This window comes from Lynx rufus, unplaced genomic scaffold (genome assembly GCF_022079265.1).
Source record: "Lynx rufus isolate CCGP_SWC_20201006 ecotype Redwood Valley unplaced genomic scaffold, mLynRuf1.p SCAF_26, whole genome shotgun sequence".
In the NCBI taxonomy this organism is placed as follows: Eukaryota; Metazoa; Chordata; class Mammalia; order Carnivora; family Felidae; genus Lynx; species Lynx rufus.
The window spans coordinates 1,997,339-2,012,580 of record NW_025814841.1 but is presented as its reverse complement, the minus strand read 5'-3'; the positions used below and the strand labels follow the sequence as shown (position 1 = coordinate 2,012,580).

The window sequence follows — 15,242 nt, the reverse complement described above, 5'->3', positions numbered from 1 at the left end:
CTGTCTCGGTGATTCTCAATACCTTAAGTACCTTATTGTACATGGAATCGTGCAAGATTTTTGTCTTTTTGTGACTAATTTATTTCACTTAGTATAATGCCCTCAAATTTCTTCCATGTTTTAGCTTATGTCAGAATGTCCTTCCTTTTTATTTTTTTTTAATTTCCTTCCTTTTTAAAGCCGAATATTCCATTGTATATATATATATACCACAGTTTGCTTATCCATTCATCTGTCAGTGGATGCTTGGGTTACTTCCATGCTTTAGCTATTTTTTCATCATGCTGCTATGAACATGGGTGTGCAAATATCTCTTGGAGACCCTGTTTTCAATTCTTTTGAGTATATACCCAGAAATGGAGTTGCTGGATCGTAAAGTAATTCTATTTTTAAACTTTTTTAAAATTTTTTTAACGTTTATTTATTTTTGAGACAGAGACAGACAGAGCATGAACGGGGGAGGGTCAGAGAGAGGGAGACACAGAATCCGAAACAGGCTCCAGGCTCTGAGCGGTCAGCACAGAGCCCGACGCGGGGCTCGAACTCACGGACCGCGAGATCGTGACCTGAGCCGAAGTCGGCCGCTTAACCGACTGAGCCACCCAGGCGCCCCTCTATTTTTAATTTTTAATGAACTGCCATACTGTTGTCCACAGTGGCTATACCATTTTACATTCTCACCAGATGTGGACAAGGGTTCCAATTTCTCCACAACCTTGCCAGTACTTGTTATTTTCTGGGTTTGGTTTTTGTTTCTTGATAGTGGTGTTCTCATTTTAAAGCCAAACGTAACATTCTCTGGTTTGTTTCCATTGATAACGAGGTCGGTAGGATGAAGACACCAAAATAGCTAAATATCAACCTGATGTATCATTTGCATGCACTCAGCTTTCTCCTTAATCAACGAATAAATGCTACTGCCTTCTATTCAATGCTAAATTAGAGTTGGCAATATCTACCCAAGCTCCAAAAACCGGTGGGTAGGAAACTGGTTCTCCTGCCTCCTCAGCCCATTGTCAGTGCTAGAAACTATTTCTGTTTCTAACTGGTCAAGATACAGTCTGTGGTCCACGAATAGATGACGCAGCCTTAGTCTTTTCCAAAATGGGTTAGCGCGCTCCAGCAAAGCATAGATACATTTGCCCATTGAATCCATAGACTTTTCTTTTTTTTTTTTTTTCTGGTGAGATTTCATTTCTTGGATGTAGCAGGACAGTGAGAAATTAGAATAACAGTCTCAACCAAATCAAACCAAAGTGATACTCGTTAACAATTATATAGTACTTATCTATCGGGTCATATTCTTAAGCTTTCACATGTATTAACTTATTTTATCCTCATAATAGCACTATGAATTCAGTATTATTATCAGTATTCCCATTTCCAAGGATGGGGAAACTGATCTCCACAGTGCTTAGGTGGCAAGTTCAAATCACAAGCCAAAATTTGTATGCTGGCAGTCTGGTTCCATTGTCCGTCCTCCTGCAGATGGGATTACATCCCCCACTAGCAATCACACTTAGAATGGTTTTTTTTTTAACTTTTTTAATGTTCATTTATTTTTGAGAGAGAGAGACAGAGACAGAGCGTGAGCAGGGGAGGGACAGAGAGAGAGGGAGACACAGAATCCAAAACAGGCTCCAGGCTCTGAGCTGTCAGCACAGAGCCCAACACGGGGCTTGAACCCACGAACCGTGAGATCATTATCTGAACTGACTGAGCCACGCAGGTGCCCCTTAGAATGTTTTATTAGAATCTGTAATTGAAACCATGTTACAATACTCGACATTTCTCTCTCCCTATAAATGACTCCCTCAAGTTGAATACTCTAAATTCACCATCTAAAAAACTCAGCCAAACAGCTTCAAAGAGCCAACCCTTGATTTTTGTGGTGCCATTTCTTGGTCCCCCTATAACTTTTCCAAATAGATGTTCTCTATATTTTTAAATGGTCCCTGCCCTCCACCCACATCTTAATTGTTGAGACTTCCCAAATTTCAATCTGCTCCTTTTTTTAAACTCTATAGTCTTCCTGCATTACCACATCAAGGCAAAGAGTATCCACAGTCATTTAGAACGTGCTGGTGACTTCCAAAAAAAATTTTTTTTTTTCCTCCAGCCTTATGTCTTGTCCAAATTCCAACTGCCTCCTCAATACATTCATGCTGAAGTCCCCCTCAGGGACTTCAGACTTTACATTTTCAAAGCAGAATTCATTATTTCTGTGCATGCACATACATACGACAAGCACACACATGCGTGTTTGGAGTCGGACAGACGGAAGTCTAAACCATGATTCCGCACTGGCTATGCATATAGCTTTGGGCAAGTTCGTTAACCTCTCCAAGCTTCAATTTTCTCAACTCTAAAACAAGGAAAATATCACCCACCTCACAGAATAATTGATGGGATTAAAATAGATGAAATACATAAACCACTTAGCCTATTGGGCCCAAAGAAAGTGCTCCTAATTAGTACAATTGTCTTCTTGTTGTCTGTATAATACCACTGTTAATACACCAGTTTTACTGTCTCATTAATGGCACCCCCGCCTCTGGTTTCCCAGACCAGAACCTTCCAGTTATTTTCAATAGCCTCCTTTCTTTTACTCATCTGAGGAGATCAGCCCAGTTCTCTGTCTTGAACCTGGCCCTTCTCTCCCTCACAATTTACATGTCTCACAATTGAACTAGCACAACAGTCTCCAAATGGCCCTCGTGGCAACATGTCCTGCCCCTAGCCCCGTTGACTGTCCTCATTACCCTGAGATCTTTATTCTGGGGGAGAAAAGCCCCTGCCGAGAATTTGTTCATTTATTCACTCAAACAAGTGTATGCCACATCTTCCCACCATGATGAGCCAGACACAGCCGCCTTGATCTTACTTTCCAAGCCCCCTGGACCTACTCTAAACTTTTTGAGGGGAGGAAGCCCTGACGATAACGTCTGCTAATTCCAGTGGCAAATGCTACAACTTTCACCGTGGCAGATTTCAACTCACCAGGGTGATAGCCACTAGCACGCAAAATTCCTGACAATTGGATATTGTGCTCTATGATCCCATACAGGCTGGTGCAGTCACACCCTTGCCTGTAACCAACCTCTCTCCCTCAGACCCCAAGCTCCAGCAAGGTGGCCTCTGACCATTACCAGGACCAGTCAGGCTCTTCCATCATCCTGCACCTGCACGTATGTTCCTTCCTCTGCCAGTAATGATTTCCCTGCCGGGTCCCCTACACACACTTCTGGTATTTTACCTTTATTCTTTATGAGTCAATAAAAGTCCCCCTGGATGAGTTGCCTGACTCCACCAAGAAGTGTCCATCATTCACTCTCGCGTTTTCTTTAGCATTAGGGGATGGCACCCACCACGTGGTATTCTCGTTCATCTGCCTATGTATGTACATTCTTAGTTGTTTGTGAAGGCAGGGTGCCCAGCCTGGCACACAGCAGAGAGTTCAATGAATAGCTGATGAATGAATGATGGGAAAGATTAAATCCTAACACAACGGAGACTTTCTCATCAAGTCTACACAGTGCATTTTCAGTCTGATCCGGCCTTTCTCAAGGGTATGCCCCGACTAAACCATAAACTGAGGTAAAATGATAAAGATGACAGGGGCACCTGGGTGGCTCAGCTGGTTGAGTGTCCGACTTCGGCTCAGGTCATGATCTCGTGGTTTGTGGGTTCCAGCCCCGCATTGGGCTCTATGCTGACAGCTCAGAGCCTGGAGCCTGCTTCCGACTCTGTGTCTCCCTGTCTCTCTGCCCCTCCCCCACTCATGCTCTGTCTGTCTGTCTCTCTCTCTCTTTCTCTCCCTCTCTCTCAAAAATAAATAAACATTTCTAAAAAATTTTTAATGATTAAGATAATGAAATATGTGGGGCGCCTGGGTGGCGCAGTCGGTTAAGCGTCCGACTTCAGCCAGGTCACGATCTCGCGGTCCGTGAGTTCGAGCCCCTCGTCGGGCTCTGGGCTGATGGCTCGGAGCCTGGAGGCTGCTTCCGATTCTGTGTCTCCCTCTCTCTCTGCCCCTCCCCCGTTCATGCTGTGTCTCTCTCTGTCCCAAAAATAAATAAACGTTGAAAAAAAAAATTAAAAAAAAAAAAAAAGATAATGAAATATGAAACATTCAGTATGTCAGAAAACATAAATATTACAATTGCTGGGCTGTCTAATAATGTAGAAAATCATTTTTGCTTACTTTTGATTGCACTTAATAGTCCTGAATCTTATTTTGTTTACTTATAGGATCTTTCTGGTTCAAAGTTTGAGCACAAGTATTCTGAGCTGTCCTGCTGCATGACTCACTGCTGGGATAGAGATTAGTTATGAGTGGTACTTTCTCTAAACATCTCAATTTCTCCTGGAAACCTGAGTCCAAACTTTTCCTTTTTGAAAGATACCCCTGGCTGGATTTACCAAAAGTACAAATTTGTGAAAAGGGGTAAAATATCACCCATCATGTAAATTCACCGCTGAACTTCAGTGATTCAGTTCGTCACTGAAACCCAGCGACTCCAAAAGAGCAGGCTTTGAAATAAACCCGAATTGCCGTGACTTGCTCTGCCCACCCCACCTCTCTACTACAAAGACTCACTTAATAAACTACACCCCAGAGGAAAGATAAGGTGCAAATGATTACCTTGTCTATAGCTGTAAGTAGTTTGGATCTGTACGCACATCAGAGAAGGCTTAGCAGCTGAATGCCCAAAGCTTCCAAGGGGGAAGAATGGGCACCGGCAGAAACACCACCACTTAGCCCTTTTCAGTGCTCCACGGTTGCCACAATGAGGTGGTTCAGCTTCTGTTATTGGTAAATAAATAAGTCAGTGCCAAAGTGATTCTGTTTTGCAACTTGGGTAAACTTGGGTGCTTTCAGATCCGTTAGAGTCAGTGAAAAAAAGTTCAGTTGTTTTCTGCCCTTTGGGTATATTTTTCACCTTGAGTCTATTTGTGTTTCCTTTTGCGACTTTCACACAAATTCAAGGTGTGTAATCTGGGCTTTATTTTTCCACAAACATCTACTGTCGTGGACGGTGCTGCTTACTCAACCTTTAAAACGTAATCAGCCCGTGTAATTAACTGTCCAAGGTTTCTCTGGAAGTGTCCCGATTTCTTCTGTGTAACTCGGCCATATCGTATGCTGTTGTTATCTTTTCCAGCAGATTTTACCACAAGTTGTTTAAAAACTATGATCTATTTAAGGATGGAAAAAATGAAGTGCCGTTGAAGACACAGTTATGCTGAAAGATAAACAGAGCAATATTACTTATCAGAATGGGTACAATTTTTGCTTGCTTAATGAGTACAATATATAGCTTTGCAATATATACACAATGAGAAAAAAAGCTTTATAACATATCAAGTATGCCACATTATTTCAGGCATAACTGTGGAGGATACGTATCTAGGCCTGAGAGTGTAGATAACAAAATATAAGTGCTTTGCCTGTCTAAACATGTTAAATAAATGAGCATACACTATCGCATTGCAATACATTAGAAGATGTACTTGCATAGTTAATTTTCTTTTTAATGCACCACACGTGATCATTTGAAGTGTGGAGCCAGAGTATATCTTAGTATTTGAAGAAAGGGTTCTTTTCATTTAAACAAATCTTTATTTAAATAAGCCTTTTGAAAAGGATCTTTGGCATATCTCCTTTTCAGGAAGTTCAATCAGGGTAAACGGAGATAAAGAAGCCGCATTATAAGGAATATTATATAAGTAAAGATCACTAAGCCAAAAAAAAAAAAAAATGGCAGCAGACATACAGAGAGTAAAACTAGCTGGAATGTCGTTTTAACTTTCTAGATTTTAGGAGCTTTTGTTTACTCTTTTTTTTTACAGTTTTAGGCATTTCGGTATTTTGGGAAGAGAGAGGGAGGGAGGGAGAGAGAAAGAAATAACTTCTGACTTCCATAAGGTACAAAAAGAGGGACTTCAAAGGCTCACCTGAAATAAATTTCTGTGGTTGGATCCCCACCATGCCTCCTCATAAGCGTGAGACCATGTAATAGCACGGTTAATGATTAAGGCAAGCCCCAGAAGGCAAACGGTTCACAAAACTCTCTACAGATTATGTCTGTTCTTGGCTCTTAGTCCTGTCCTACTGTCAGTCACTGAACAGTTCATGAAATGCAAGGAATACAATTTTCCACATAGGAGGGCAGAGGAGCACAGCTATTGTCTCCATCGGACACTCCACCCCCCATAGAAAGGGATGTGAAAAACATGAGAAGATGCTATTGACATCAATCTAGTGTGCGGCGGGCTCGAGCATTCTGCGTCAATTCTATCTTTCTCTTTCTTTTCTCTTCTTAATAGGGGGTCAGCTTTGGTGCACAACCACGAAGGCCATCTCTGAGGGTGAAGAGCTAATTGCCTTTGTGGTGGATTTTGACTCAAGGCTACAAGCTGCCAGTCAGATGACTCTTGCAGAAGGGATGTACCCTGCACGCCTGCTGGACTCAATTCAGCTGCTTCCTCAGCAAGCTGCCATGGCTTCTATTTTGCCTACAGCTATTGTCAATAGTAAGTGCTGAGTGCAATAGCCCAGTACAATAGCTTTGTAGTGGTGATGGGTATTTATGGGACAAAAAAAAAATGTCTACTGACAGGCAACCAGGGACAGACTTTTTTCTCCAGTGTTGTGATTTCATTTTATCTCTTCTCTAACTTTGCGCGCGTGTGTGTGTGTGTGTGTGTGTGGTCACTTCTCATGAGAGTATGAAAAGAACACTTCTATTCATTCATTTCAGGTTGGATTCTCAAATGTCACACAAAAACTGACTTTCTGAACTAGCTGAACAACATTTAAGGCTACTTAGTTATGAGAAATTGAAGAGCTTTCATGGATGCTTCTTTAATAGAATAATATAGTTATGCTTTAGGAGCCATAGAGTTAAAAACTTTTTAGAAAAAGAAAAAAAATAATGGGGCATCTGGGTGGCTCAGTTGGTTAAGGGTCCAACGTCAGCTCAGGTCATGATCTCACAGTTCGTGGATTCAAGCCCCACGTTGTGCTCTGTGGTGACAACTCAGAGCCTGGAGCCTGTTTCAGATTCTGTGTCTCCCTCTGTCTCTGCCCCTCCCCAGCTCACACTCTGACTCTCTCTCTCTTTCTCTTTCCCTCTCTCTGTCTCTCAAAAATAAATACACATTAAAAAAATTTACTTGAAGAAAAGGAAAAAATGAGAAACCAAACTTTGATCAGATATAGTAAGAGGAAATATAGCCTCAGTAAATCAAGACATCAGCTAATACAACAACAACAAAAAAAGAGACATAAAAAATAAAGAAAAATACATATACACTGAGAATAATTTATGTGGAGAATTCAAAAATATGCTCTTGCAAATATGCCTTTGTGATTATTTTGTTAAAAAGACTAGTGAACTGAGTTTGTATTCCTTGAATACAAAGTGACACTTTATATAACAGAAAATCAGTGGTCCAATAGTCCAGGGTTTGAGTTCTAGACTCAGCTCTGCTTTCTTCTAGTTCTGTGAGAAAATCTGAATAGCAGTCACATCTTAAGAGAATAGATTCCAAAGCTAGTAGGTTTGGAAAACCTGAAAATCCCTAAGACTCTGAATGATGCAGAAATGCAGATATTGTAATGATGTCTTGATATTTAAAAAATAAATAAATAGGGGCACCTGGGTGGCTTAGTCAGTTAAGCTTCTGACTTCAGCTCAGGTCACGATCTCACGGTTCATGGGTTCGAGCCCCGCGTCAGGCTCTGGGGGCTGGAGCCTGCTTCAGATTCTGTGTCTCCCTCTCTCTCTGCCCCTCCTCTGCTCATGCTATGACTCTCGCGCTCTCTCTCAAAAATAAATAAACATTAAAAAAATTTTTTTAAATAAATATAAAATAAATACATATTCAACAATAATTACATTCTTACTGTCCCGGTATCCTTGAAAGAAATTCTCAGGTGTATCTGGAATTACCCTACGTCCACACAGTGAATCCAGTACACCCAACCCCAGGTAATATTTTCGGATCTCCTTTATGTAAATGTAGTTATTTTCTCTTACTGGATCTTTACGTGGATTCTGGTAGCGAGGAAGCTGAAATAACATAGACCCAAACTGAACTTGTGACAAAAGGAGTTTGGTTACCAGGGACACCAGGAGCACCTTATACTATTGTGAGGCTCCAATGGGTGAAGGTTATTTTTTAATTATCTTCCCTCTGAATCCTTCTCTGACCTTGTCCTTCCTCACCCACCTAGTGTCCCTCACCCAAAGCACTCCTCAGATGCCTCCAGCAGAATGGTCATTACAGCCTAATATAATTATCTGACCACTTGTTCATCCATCCCAGAAGAGTGTAAGATCCTTAATGACGGCTTTTTGGTGTTTCGTTTTGCTTTACACCCAGCTCAGCATAGAGTCCAGCCTATAGTCGGCTTTCTATAATTAATTTATTAAATGAACAAATGCTGTCAGTAGTTGGCATCAGGCTAACTTTAGTTCAGCGATTAGATCCTTGCCTTTTAGTCAGATAAGCCCATTCACATTGCTCTTTATACATGCATATTTTTCTAAACCATAAATACATTATGAGCAATTTAAAATGAATCTCCTGTGCTTTTAACGTGGGAGTCTCCCACGGTACCACTTTCCGAAGAGTCTGTGGGAAGGTAAATTGCACTGGGTGTAACATTTCTTTAAAAGCTTAGTCCTGCACTGCGGAACAGCACCCAGGACTGCACTCATCGCTGTCTGATTGCCTAATTCAGAACCTGAGAGCGGTCTCTGGGAAAAATGGAACTAAATGCCGCTTTACCCGTGGTTGGTTCCAAATGGGCAGCAGCTAATGTGTCCCTGTGTTTTCACCTGCAGAGGATATATTTCCTTGCAAGTCTTGTGGCATCTGGTATCGGAGTGAGCGGAATCTGCAAGCCCATTTGATGTACTATTGCAGTGGGAGGCAAAGAGAAGCCGCCCCAGTATCAGAAGAAAATGAAGACAGTGCTCCTCAGGTTTCCAGCCTGTGCCCCTTCCCACAGTGCACCAAGAGCTTTTCAAATGCCCGAGCCCTAGAAATGCACCTGAATTCACACAGCGGTACGTGCTTCCCTTGTTTCTTCTTTCGCTCCAGAAGACTTTATCCTTCTCTGCATATATACGTGCATTCATATATGCAAACATAGAGAATTCTACACCTAACTGTGCCTGTGAAATCAAAATCAAACTTGACAGACCAGCTGATTGTTCTCTTATGTCACTTGTCATCGGTATATTCTGCTCAAAGGATTTGGGTCTGAATTCTTTCCTAACAATTAGTGTATTCAGATTGCAGGCCAGATTTTGTTAACGGCATCATTTGCGAAATAGTCTCAATACCCTTTGTGTATTGTCATTAATATTCATTGATTTAAGTGTCAAGTGATCTTTGGAAACTGACCATACTGTTTCCCACATGGTAGGAAATACATAGTAGGTACATACAAATAAGTATTTGCTGAATTGAAGTAACACTGTTATTTTGATAGATCCAATTACAGTCACACTTGAGAGAAATTAACTTTTAAACACGAATCCATAAAATGCTCTTGACTTCTAGAGGTTGCGTAACAGCTTCGTCGAATTTTATGACATAAAACCACTTTCAGCACTATGTTTTTAAAATCCTTAAGAAAAATTAAGCTAAAAAACAAATAGGTTTGTTTTGTTTTCTTTTGTTTTGTTTTAGCTCCCTCTTAACAGAAAGGTTGCAACTATTCCCATTTTCTTTTGGAGTTATATGCCCAATTATCGGTGGCATCATCACAGAGTATTCTTATTCTGTATTTTTTTTTAAATTAAGTTAATCTAATGTACAGGATTATATTAACTTTAGATAGTTCTAGGAATATTTTTGAATAGGACAAACCAAGGTTTAGCCTTCAGAGTTCTTGAGCTTTTGTAATATAAAACTTATAAGGTACTTCTGGGTGACTTCCTTGACCGTTTTTGCTTGAGTTGAATAATTAAAAAACTGAAATAGGTGCTGAGTTTAAAAAAAAAAAAAAAAAAACCTAGCTCCAATGCTGTAGTACAGTGCAAGCTTTTGTCTTTGAACCTATAAAAATAGGCAATTTCCTTTCTAGTCATTCTCTTCCCCTTCCTACAAATGAGCTACCATTATGTAGGTGATAAAGCAGAGGAAGCAGAAACAGGTCAGTTGTCTCAGATGGTGAATAGTCAGTCATTCACAAAACAAAAATAGAGATAGAGGGATCTTTCAGCTAAATAGAAAAATGAGTACTGGGTCAGTTAAGGAGAAACGGAGACAGGAGTAAGAAGTCCTCTTTTATTGCTATACGACTGGGTTTCTTCTACCATATTTTCAGCCAATAAATAGAAAAGGCAGTTCTCATTTTAGTCTAAAGTGCAGAGGGCACGAGCCATGCCTGACTTGGCTGTGTGCCAACAAATGGGAACTAGAGTTGACCTTAGTGAGGAAAAGTGTCCAGATCTGAATTCAATACATGGGGGGGGGGGGGTGCGTTTTCCTCATAACCACCAAACAATTCTCCAGATACCAAAGGCGTGTCCTATGATTTAACTCAAATCTGACACTATCACCTGGAGCAGAGTCAGATTCTACAGATTAGGGGGGGTCAACCCCCTGCCCCAACTTCAGATGCCAGTTGAAAGCCCAGGTTGTTACCTGTGCTTCGACCAACTGGCTGCAAATCAGAGGTTGCTAAGATCCCTCTTTGGGTTCAATTAATTTGCTAGATTGGCTCACAGAACTCAGGAAATCCATTTACTCACAAGATTACTAGTTTATTATAAGAGGTAAAGACTTAGGAACAGTAAGATGTAAGAGATGCCTAGAGCAAGGTTTGCGGAAAGGGTGAGGAGCTTCCGTACCATCTCCCAGCCTGTCATTCTCCTCAAACCAACTGGGAAGCTCTCTGAAACCAGTCCTTTCGGGTTTTTATGGAGGCTTCATTACCTAGGCATGACTGATGAAATCGTTGACTGCTGGCACTTGAACTCAATCTCCAGCCCTCTCCCCTCCCCTCCTTCCCCTCTGGAGGGGAGGAACTAAAAGTTCAAACCCATCAATTGCAAGGTTGGTTCCCCTGGCAACCAGCCTCACCCTTAGTTAACCTAGGGTTTTCCAAAAGTCATTACATTAACATAACAAAAATACCTTTATTCCTCTCATCACAGGAAAATTCCAAGGATTTAAGGAGCTGTGAGCCAGGAAGCCTGGTCAAAGACCTAATATAATATATATGAATGACCAGACACACATGACTTTATAAATCACAATATCACAGTAAGGCTTACTCACCAATCATTGGTGATATTCAAAATATTTTATAACTGACTAGAAACAGGTGGTGATTGGTCAACACGGACGTCAGTCCTAAATGACTTTATTAAGGTACTGGTGTCTACCAGCTGAATATCAGCCCTGGATAGAGATAAACCATTTTCAGCAAAATCCATGCATAAAAATCTAGAGTTGTACCAAAGATAAATTAGGAGGCTATTGATTACTTTGCAAAATTGTTCCTACTTGGATTCTTCTGAATAAATACCTAACCTGGTGCACTGGGAGTTATTTGATTTTCACCTAGTTTATCGATATCAACTCTGATGTCTACCTGCTTCTTCCTAGTGCAGAGCCTAGTGTTGTAATGAGAAGGTTATTGGATTAGAAATTACAAAATCTCAGGTTTGGGCATGGCTCCATCATTGAATAGCTTTAGTACCATAATCAATTCCCTTGACTTCCTTGAATTTGTTCCCTGACCTGTACAATGCAGACAATGAAAGCTGTCCCACAGGATATGATAATATACTTGGCTGTGCTCTGGAAACCATGAGGTGTTATTACTCTGATGACCAACCTGACAAAAGACGTCGCGAGAAAAAAAAAAACAGTATCGCAAATGAGATTCTGAAAGATTTCAATTCGTTCCTGCAGTGTAAAGGTTCATATCATTAGAAAACCAGTGCACATGGTTCTCAGTGTTCTTATTTTGTATGTCTCTCCAGGAGTGAAAATGGAAGAATTCCTCCCCCCTGGTGCTAGTCTAAAATGCACCGTCTGTAGCTACACCGCTGATTCCGTGATCGGCTTTCACCAACACCTGTTCTCCCATCTCACTCAAGCTGCCTTCCGATGCAATCACTGCCACTTCGGCTTCCAGACTCAGAGGGAGTTATTGCAGCACCAGGAGCTCCATGTCCCTGGAGGCAAACTTCCCAGAGAAGGTGATATGGAGCACTCTCCAAGTGGAACCGAGGACAGCTTACAGCCAGCCACAGACATGTTGACCAGAAGCGAACTCCCGCAGAGCCAAAAGGCGATGCAGACTAAAGACGCGAGCTCTGACACAGAGCTGGACAAGTGTGAGAAAAAGACTCAGCTCTTTCTCACGAACCAGAGACCAGAGATACAGCCTACGGCAAATAAACAAAGCTTTTCTTACACAAAAATCAAGTCTGAGCCCTCCAGTCCAAGACTTGCCTCATCTCCGGTTCAGCCTAACGTTGGGCCTTCTTTCCCTGTGGGCCCTTTTCTGTCTCAGTTTGCTTTCCCCCAAGATATCACAATGGTCCCTCAAGCTTCAGAGATCTTAGCCAAGATGTCTGAACTGGTACATCGGCGACTGAGGCACGGAAGCAGTAGCTACCCTCCCGTGATTTACAGCCCTTTGATGCCCAAGGGGGCCACTTGTTTTGAGTGTAACATAACGTTCAATAATTTGGATAATTATCTAGTGCACAAAAAACATTACTGCAGCAGCCGATGGCAGCAGATGGCCAAGTCCCCAGAGTTCCCTGGCGTTTCAGAAAAGATGCCTGAGGCCGTGAGCCCCAACACTGGTCAAACCTCCATAAACCTTCTCAACCCAGCTGCTCATTCTGCTGATCCCGAGAACCCACTTCTTCAAACATCCTGCCTCAATTCTTCCACTGTTTTAGATTTAATTGGGCCAAATGGGAAGGGCCATGACAAGGACTTTTCCGCTCAAGCTAAGAAGCTCTCCACCTCTAACAGCAGTGATGATAAAATTAATGGAAAACCTGTTGATGTGAAAAATCCCAGTGTCCCCTTAGTGGATGGGGAAAGTGACCCAAATAAGACTACCTGCGAAGCTTGCAACATTACCTTCAGCCGGCATGAAACATACATGGTCCACAAACAGTATTACTGTGCCACACGCCACGACCCTCCACTGAAGAGGTCCGCTTCCAACAAAGTGCCTGCCATGCAGAGAACCATGCGCACACGCAAACGAAGGAAGATGTATGAGATGTGCCTACCTGAGCAGGAGCAAAGGCCTCCCCTGGTCCAACAGCGATTTCTTGACGTAGCCAACCTCAGCAATCCCTGTACCTCCACTCAAGAACCCACAGAAGGGCTAGGAGAGTGCTACCACCCGAGATGTGATATCTTCCCAGGAATTGTCTCAAAGCACTTGGAAACTTCTCTGACGATCAACAAATGTGTTCCAGTCTCCAAATGTGACACTACCCATTCCAGCGTTTCCTGCCTCGAGATGGACGTGCCCATAGATCTCAGCAAAAAGTGTTTATCCCAGTCTGAGCGGACGACCACGTCTCCCAAAAGGCTGCTGGACTACCACGAGTGCACTGTGTGCAAGATCAGCTTCAATAAAGTGGAGAACTACCTGGCCCACAAGCAGAATTTCTGCCCAGTCACAGCACATCAGCGTAACGACCTGGGCCAACTCGACAGCAAAGTATTTCCAAATCCAGAGAGCGAAAGAAACAGCCCCGATGTCAGCTATGAAAGAAGCATAATAAAATGTGAGAAAAACGGAAATCTGAAGCAGCCTTCCCCTAATGGAAACTTGTTTTCATCCCACTTAGCAACCCTGCAAGGCCTGAAAGTCTTTAGTGAAGCGGCTCAGCTCATTGCTACAAAGGAAGAAAACAAACATTTGTTTCTTCCCCAATGCCTTTACCCCGGGGCAATAAAGAAGGCAAAAGGGGCTGACCAGCTTTCTCCATATTATGGAATAAAGCCAAGTGATTATATTTCTGGTTCTCTTGTCATCCACAACACTGACGTGGAGCCGAGCACAAATGCCGAAAATGAATCCCCTAAAGGCCAGGCTTCCTCCAACGGGTGCGCCCCGCCGAAGAAAGATCCCCTGCCGCTGTTACCCAAAAACAGAGGCATGGTAATAGTCAATGGTGGACTGAAGCAAGACGAGAGACCTGCCGCCAACCCACAGCAAGAGAACATTTCCCAGAATCCTCAGCATGAAGACGGCCACAAATCTCCCTCTTGGATCTCTGAGAACCCGTTAGCCACAAATGAGAATGTCTCCCCAGGGATTCCTTCCGCGGAGGAACAGTTGTCTAGTATAGCAAAAGGTGTGAATGGCTCCGCCCAGGCTCCCACCAGCGGGAAATATTGCCGCCTGTGTGATATTCAGTTCAACAACCTCTCAAACTTTATAACTCACAAGAAGTTTTATTGCTCATCACATGCGGCGGAACATGTCAAATGAAATAACTTCATACATAAACACCAGTCACCTTTGGTACCAGTGTTTAGTATGTGGTTCTACCCAGTCCAGAAAACAGAAACAAAACAAAACAAAAAACAAAACACAAAAGCTGTTTGAATTACATCTGGGCAATCAGGAGATGATTCAATAAGGCTGAGTTGAAGACTTAAGGTGTAATTTCATTACAGTCCATTAGTAAAGTGTATTATTGGTGCCATTTTCAAAAAAAAATTAATTTATTTTACCAGCAGTATTCATAGCTGTGGTTATGTTATTTTTTATTTAAAAACTTTATATTAAAGTCATTTGTAATGTTATTGTATAGTTATTGTGTAGCACATATGGTTTGCACAGTATAGTAGCTTTTAAAGAAAATAGTCACGAACAATACCGAAAAGCATTTTAGAAATAGCTTCAAAAGCACTTGTGGATCTTGATTTCTTCTTATATGCTGTTGCAGATATATGTATATGCTAAAATATAACTTGCAACGATGTTCTAAATACACATGCTATTAAGTTCGCCTTAAGATTTCAATTCTTGGATAATCAGGCTCTGTTTGCACTTTATATTTTAGCAGATACAGTCTCTTAGTCACTAGGCTTTGCATTTGTATGTAGCTGTATGTTTCTGTCCATTTTCTTAATCTTAAACATGTATGTTAAATGAAGATGGCAATTTTTTTCTTGTATAGTACTTGTATTTTCTTTCGCTGATGCAGCTCTGTCTCAATTTT

The 15,242-nt window shown here is 41.8% G+C and overlaps 1 protein-coding gene across 1 annotated transcript in view; it reads left to right on the top strand.

The window, feature by feature from the left end:
- ZFPM2 (zinc finger protein, FOG family member 2) overlaps window positions 1-14,715 on the top strand; it is a 372,521-nt gene extending 357,806 nt beyond the window's left edge. Inside the window, exons 6-8 of the mRNA XM_047088967.1 lie at window positions 6,331-6,537; window positions 8,856-9,080; window positions 12,015-14,715. Of these exons, the coding sequence (XP_046944923.1) occupies window positions 6,331-6,537; window positions 8,856-9,080; window positions 12,015-14,506 (2,924 nt within the window). The 3' untranslated portion in view covers window positions 14,507-14,715. The remainder of the gene's footprint in view (window positions 1-6,330; window positions 6,538-8,855; window positions 9,081-12,014) is intronic.
- Window positions 14,716-15,242: the final 527 nt, after the last annotated feature.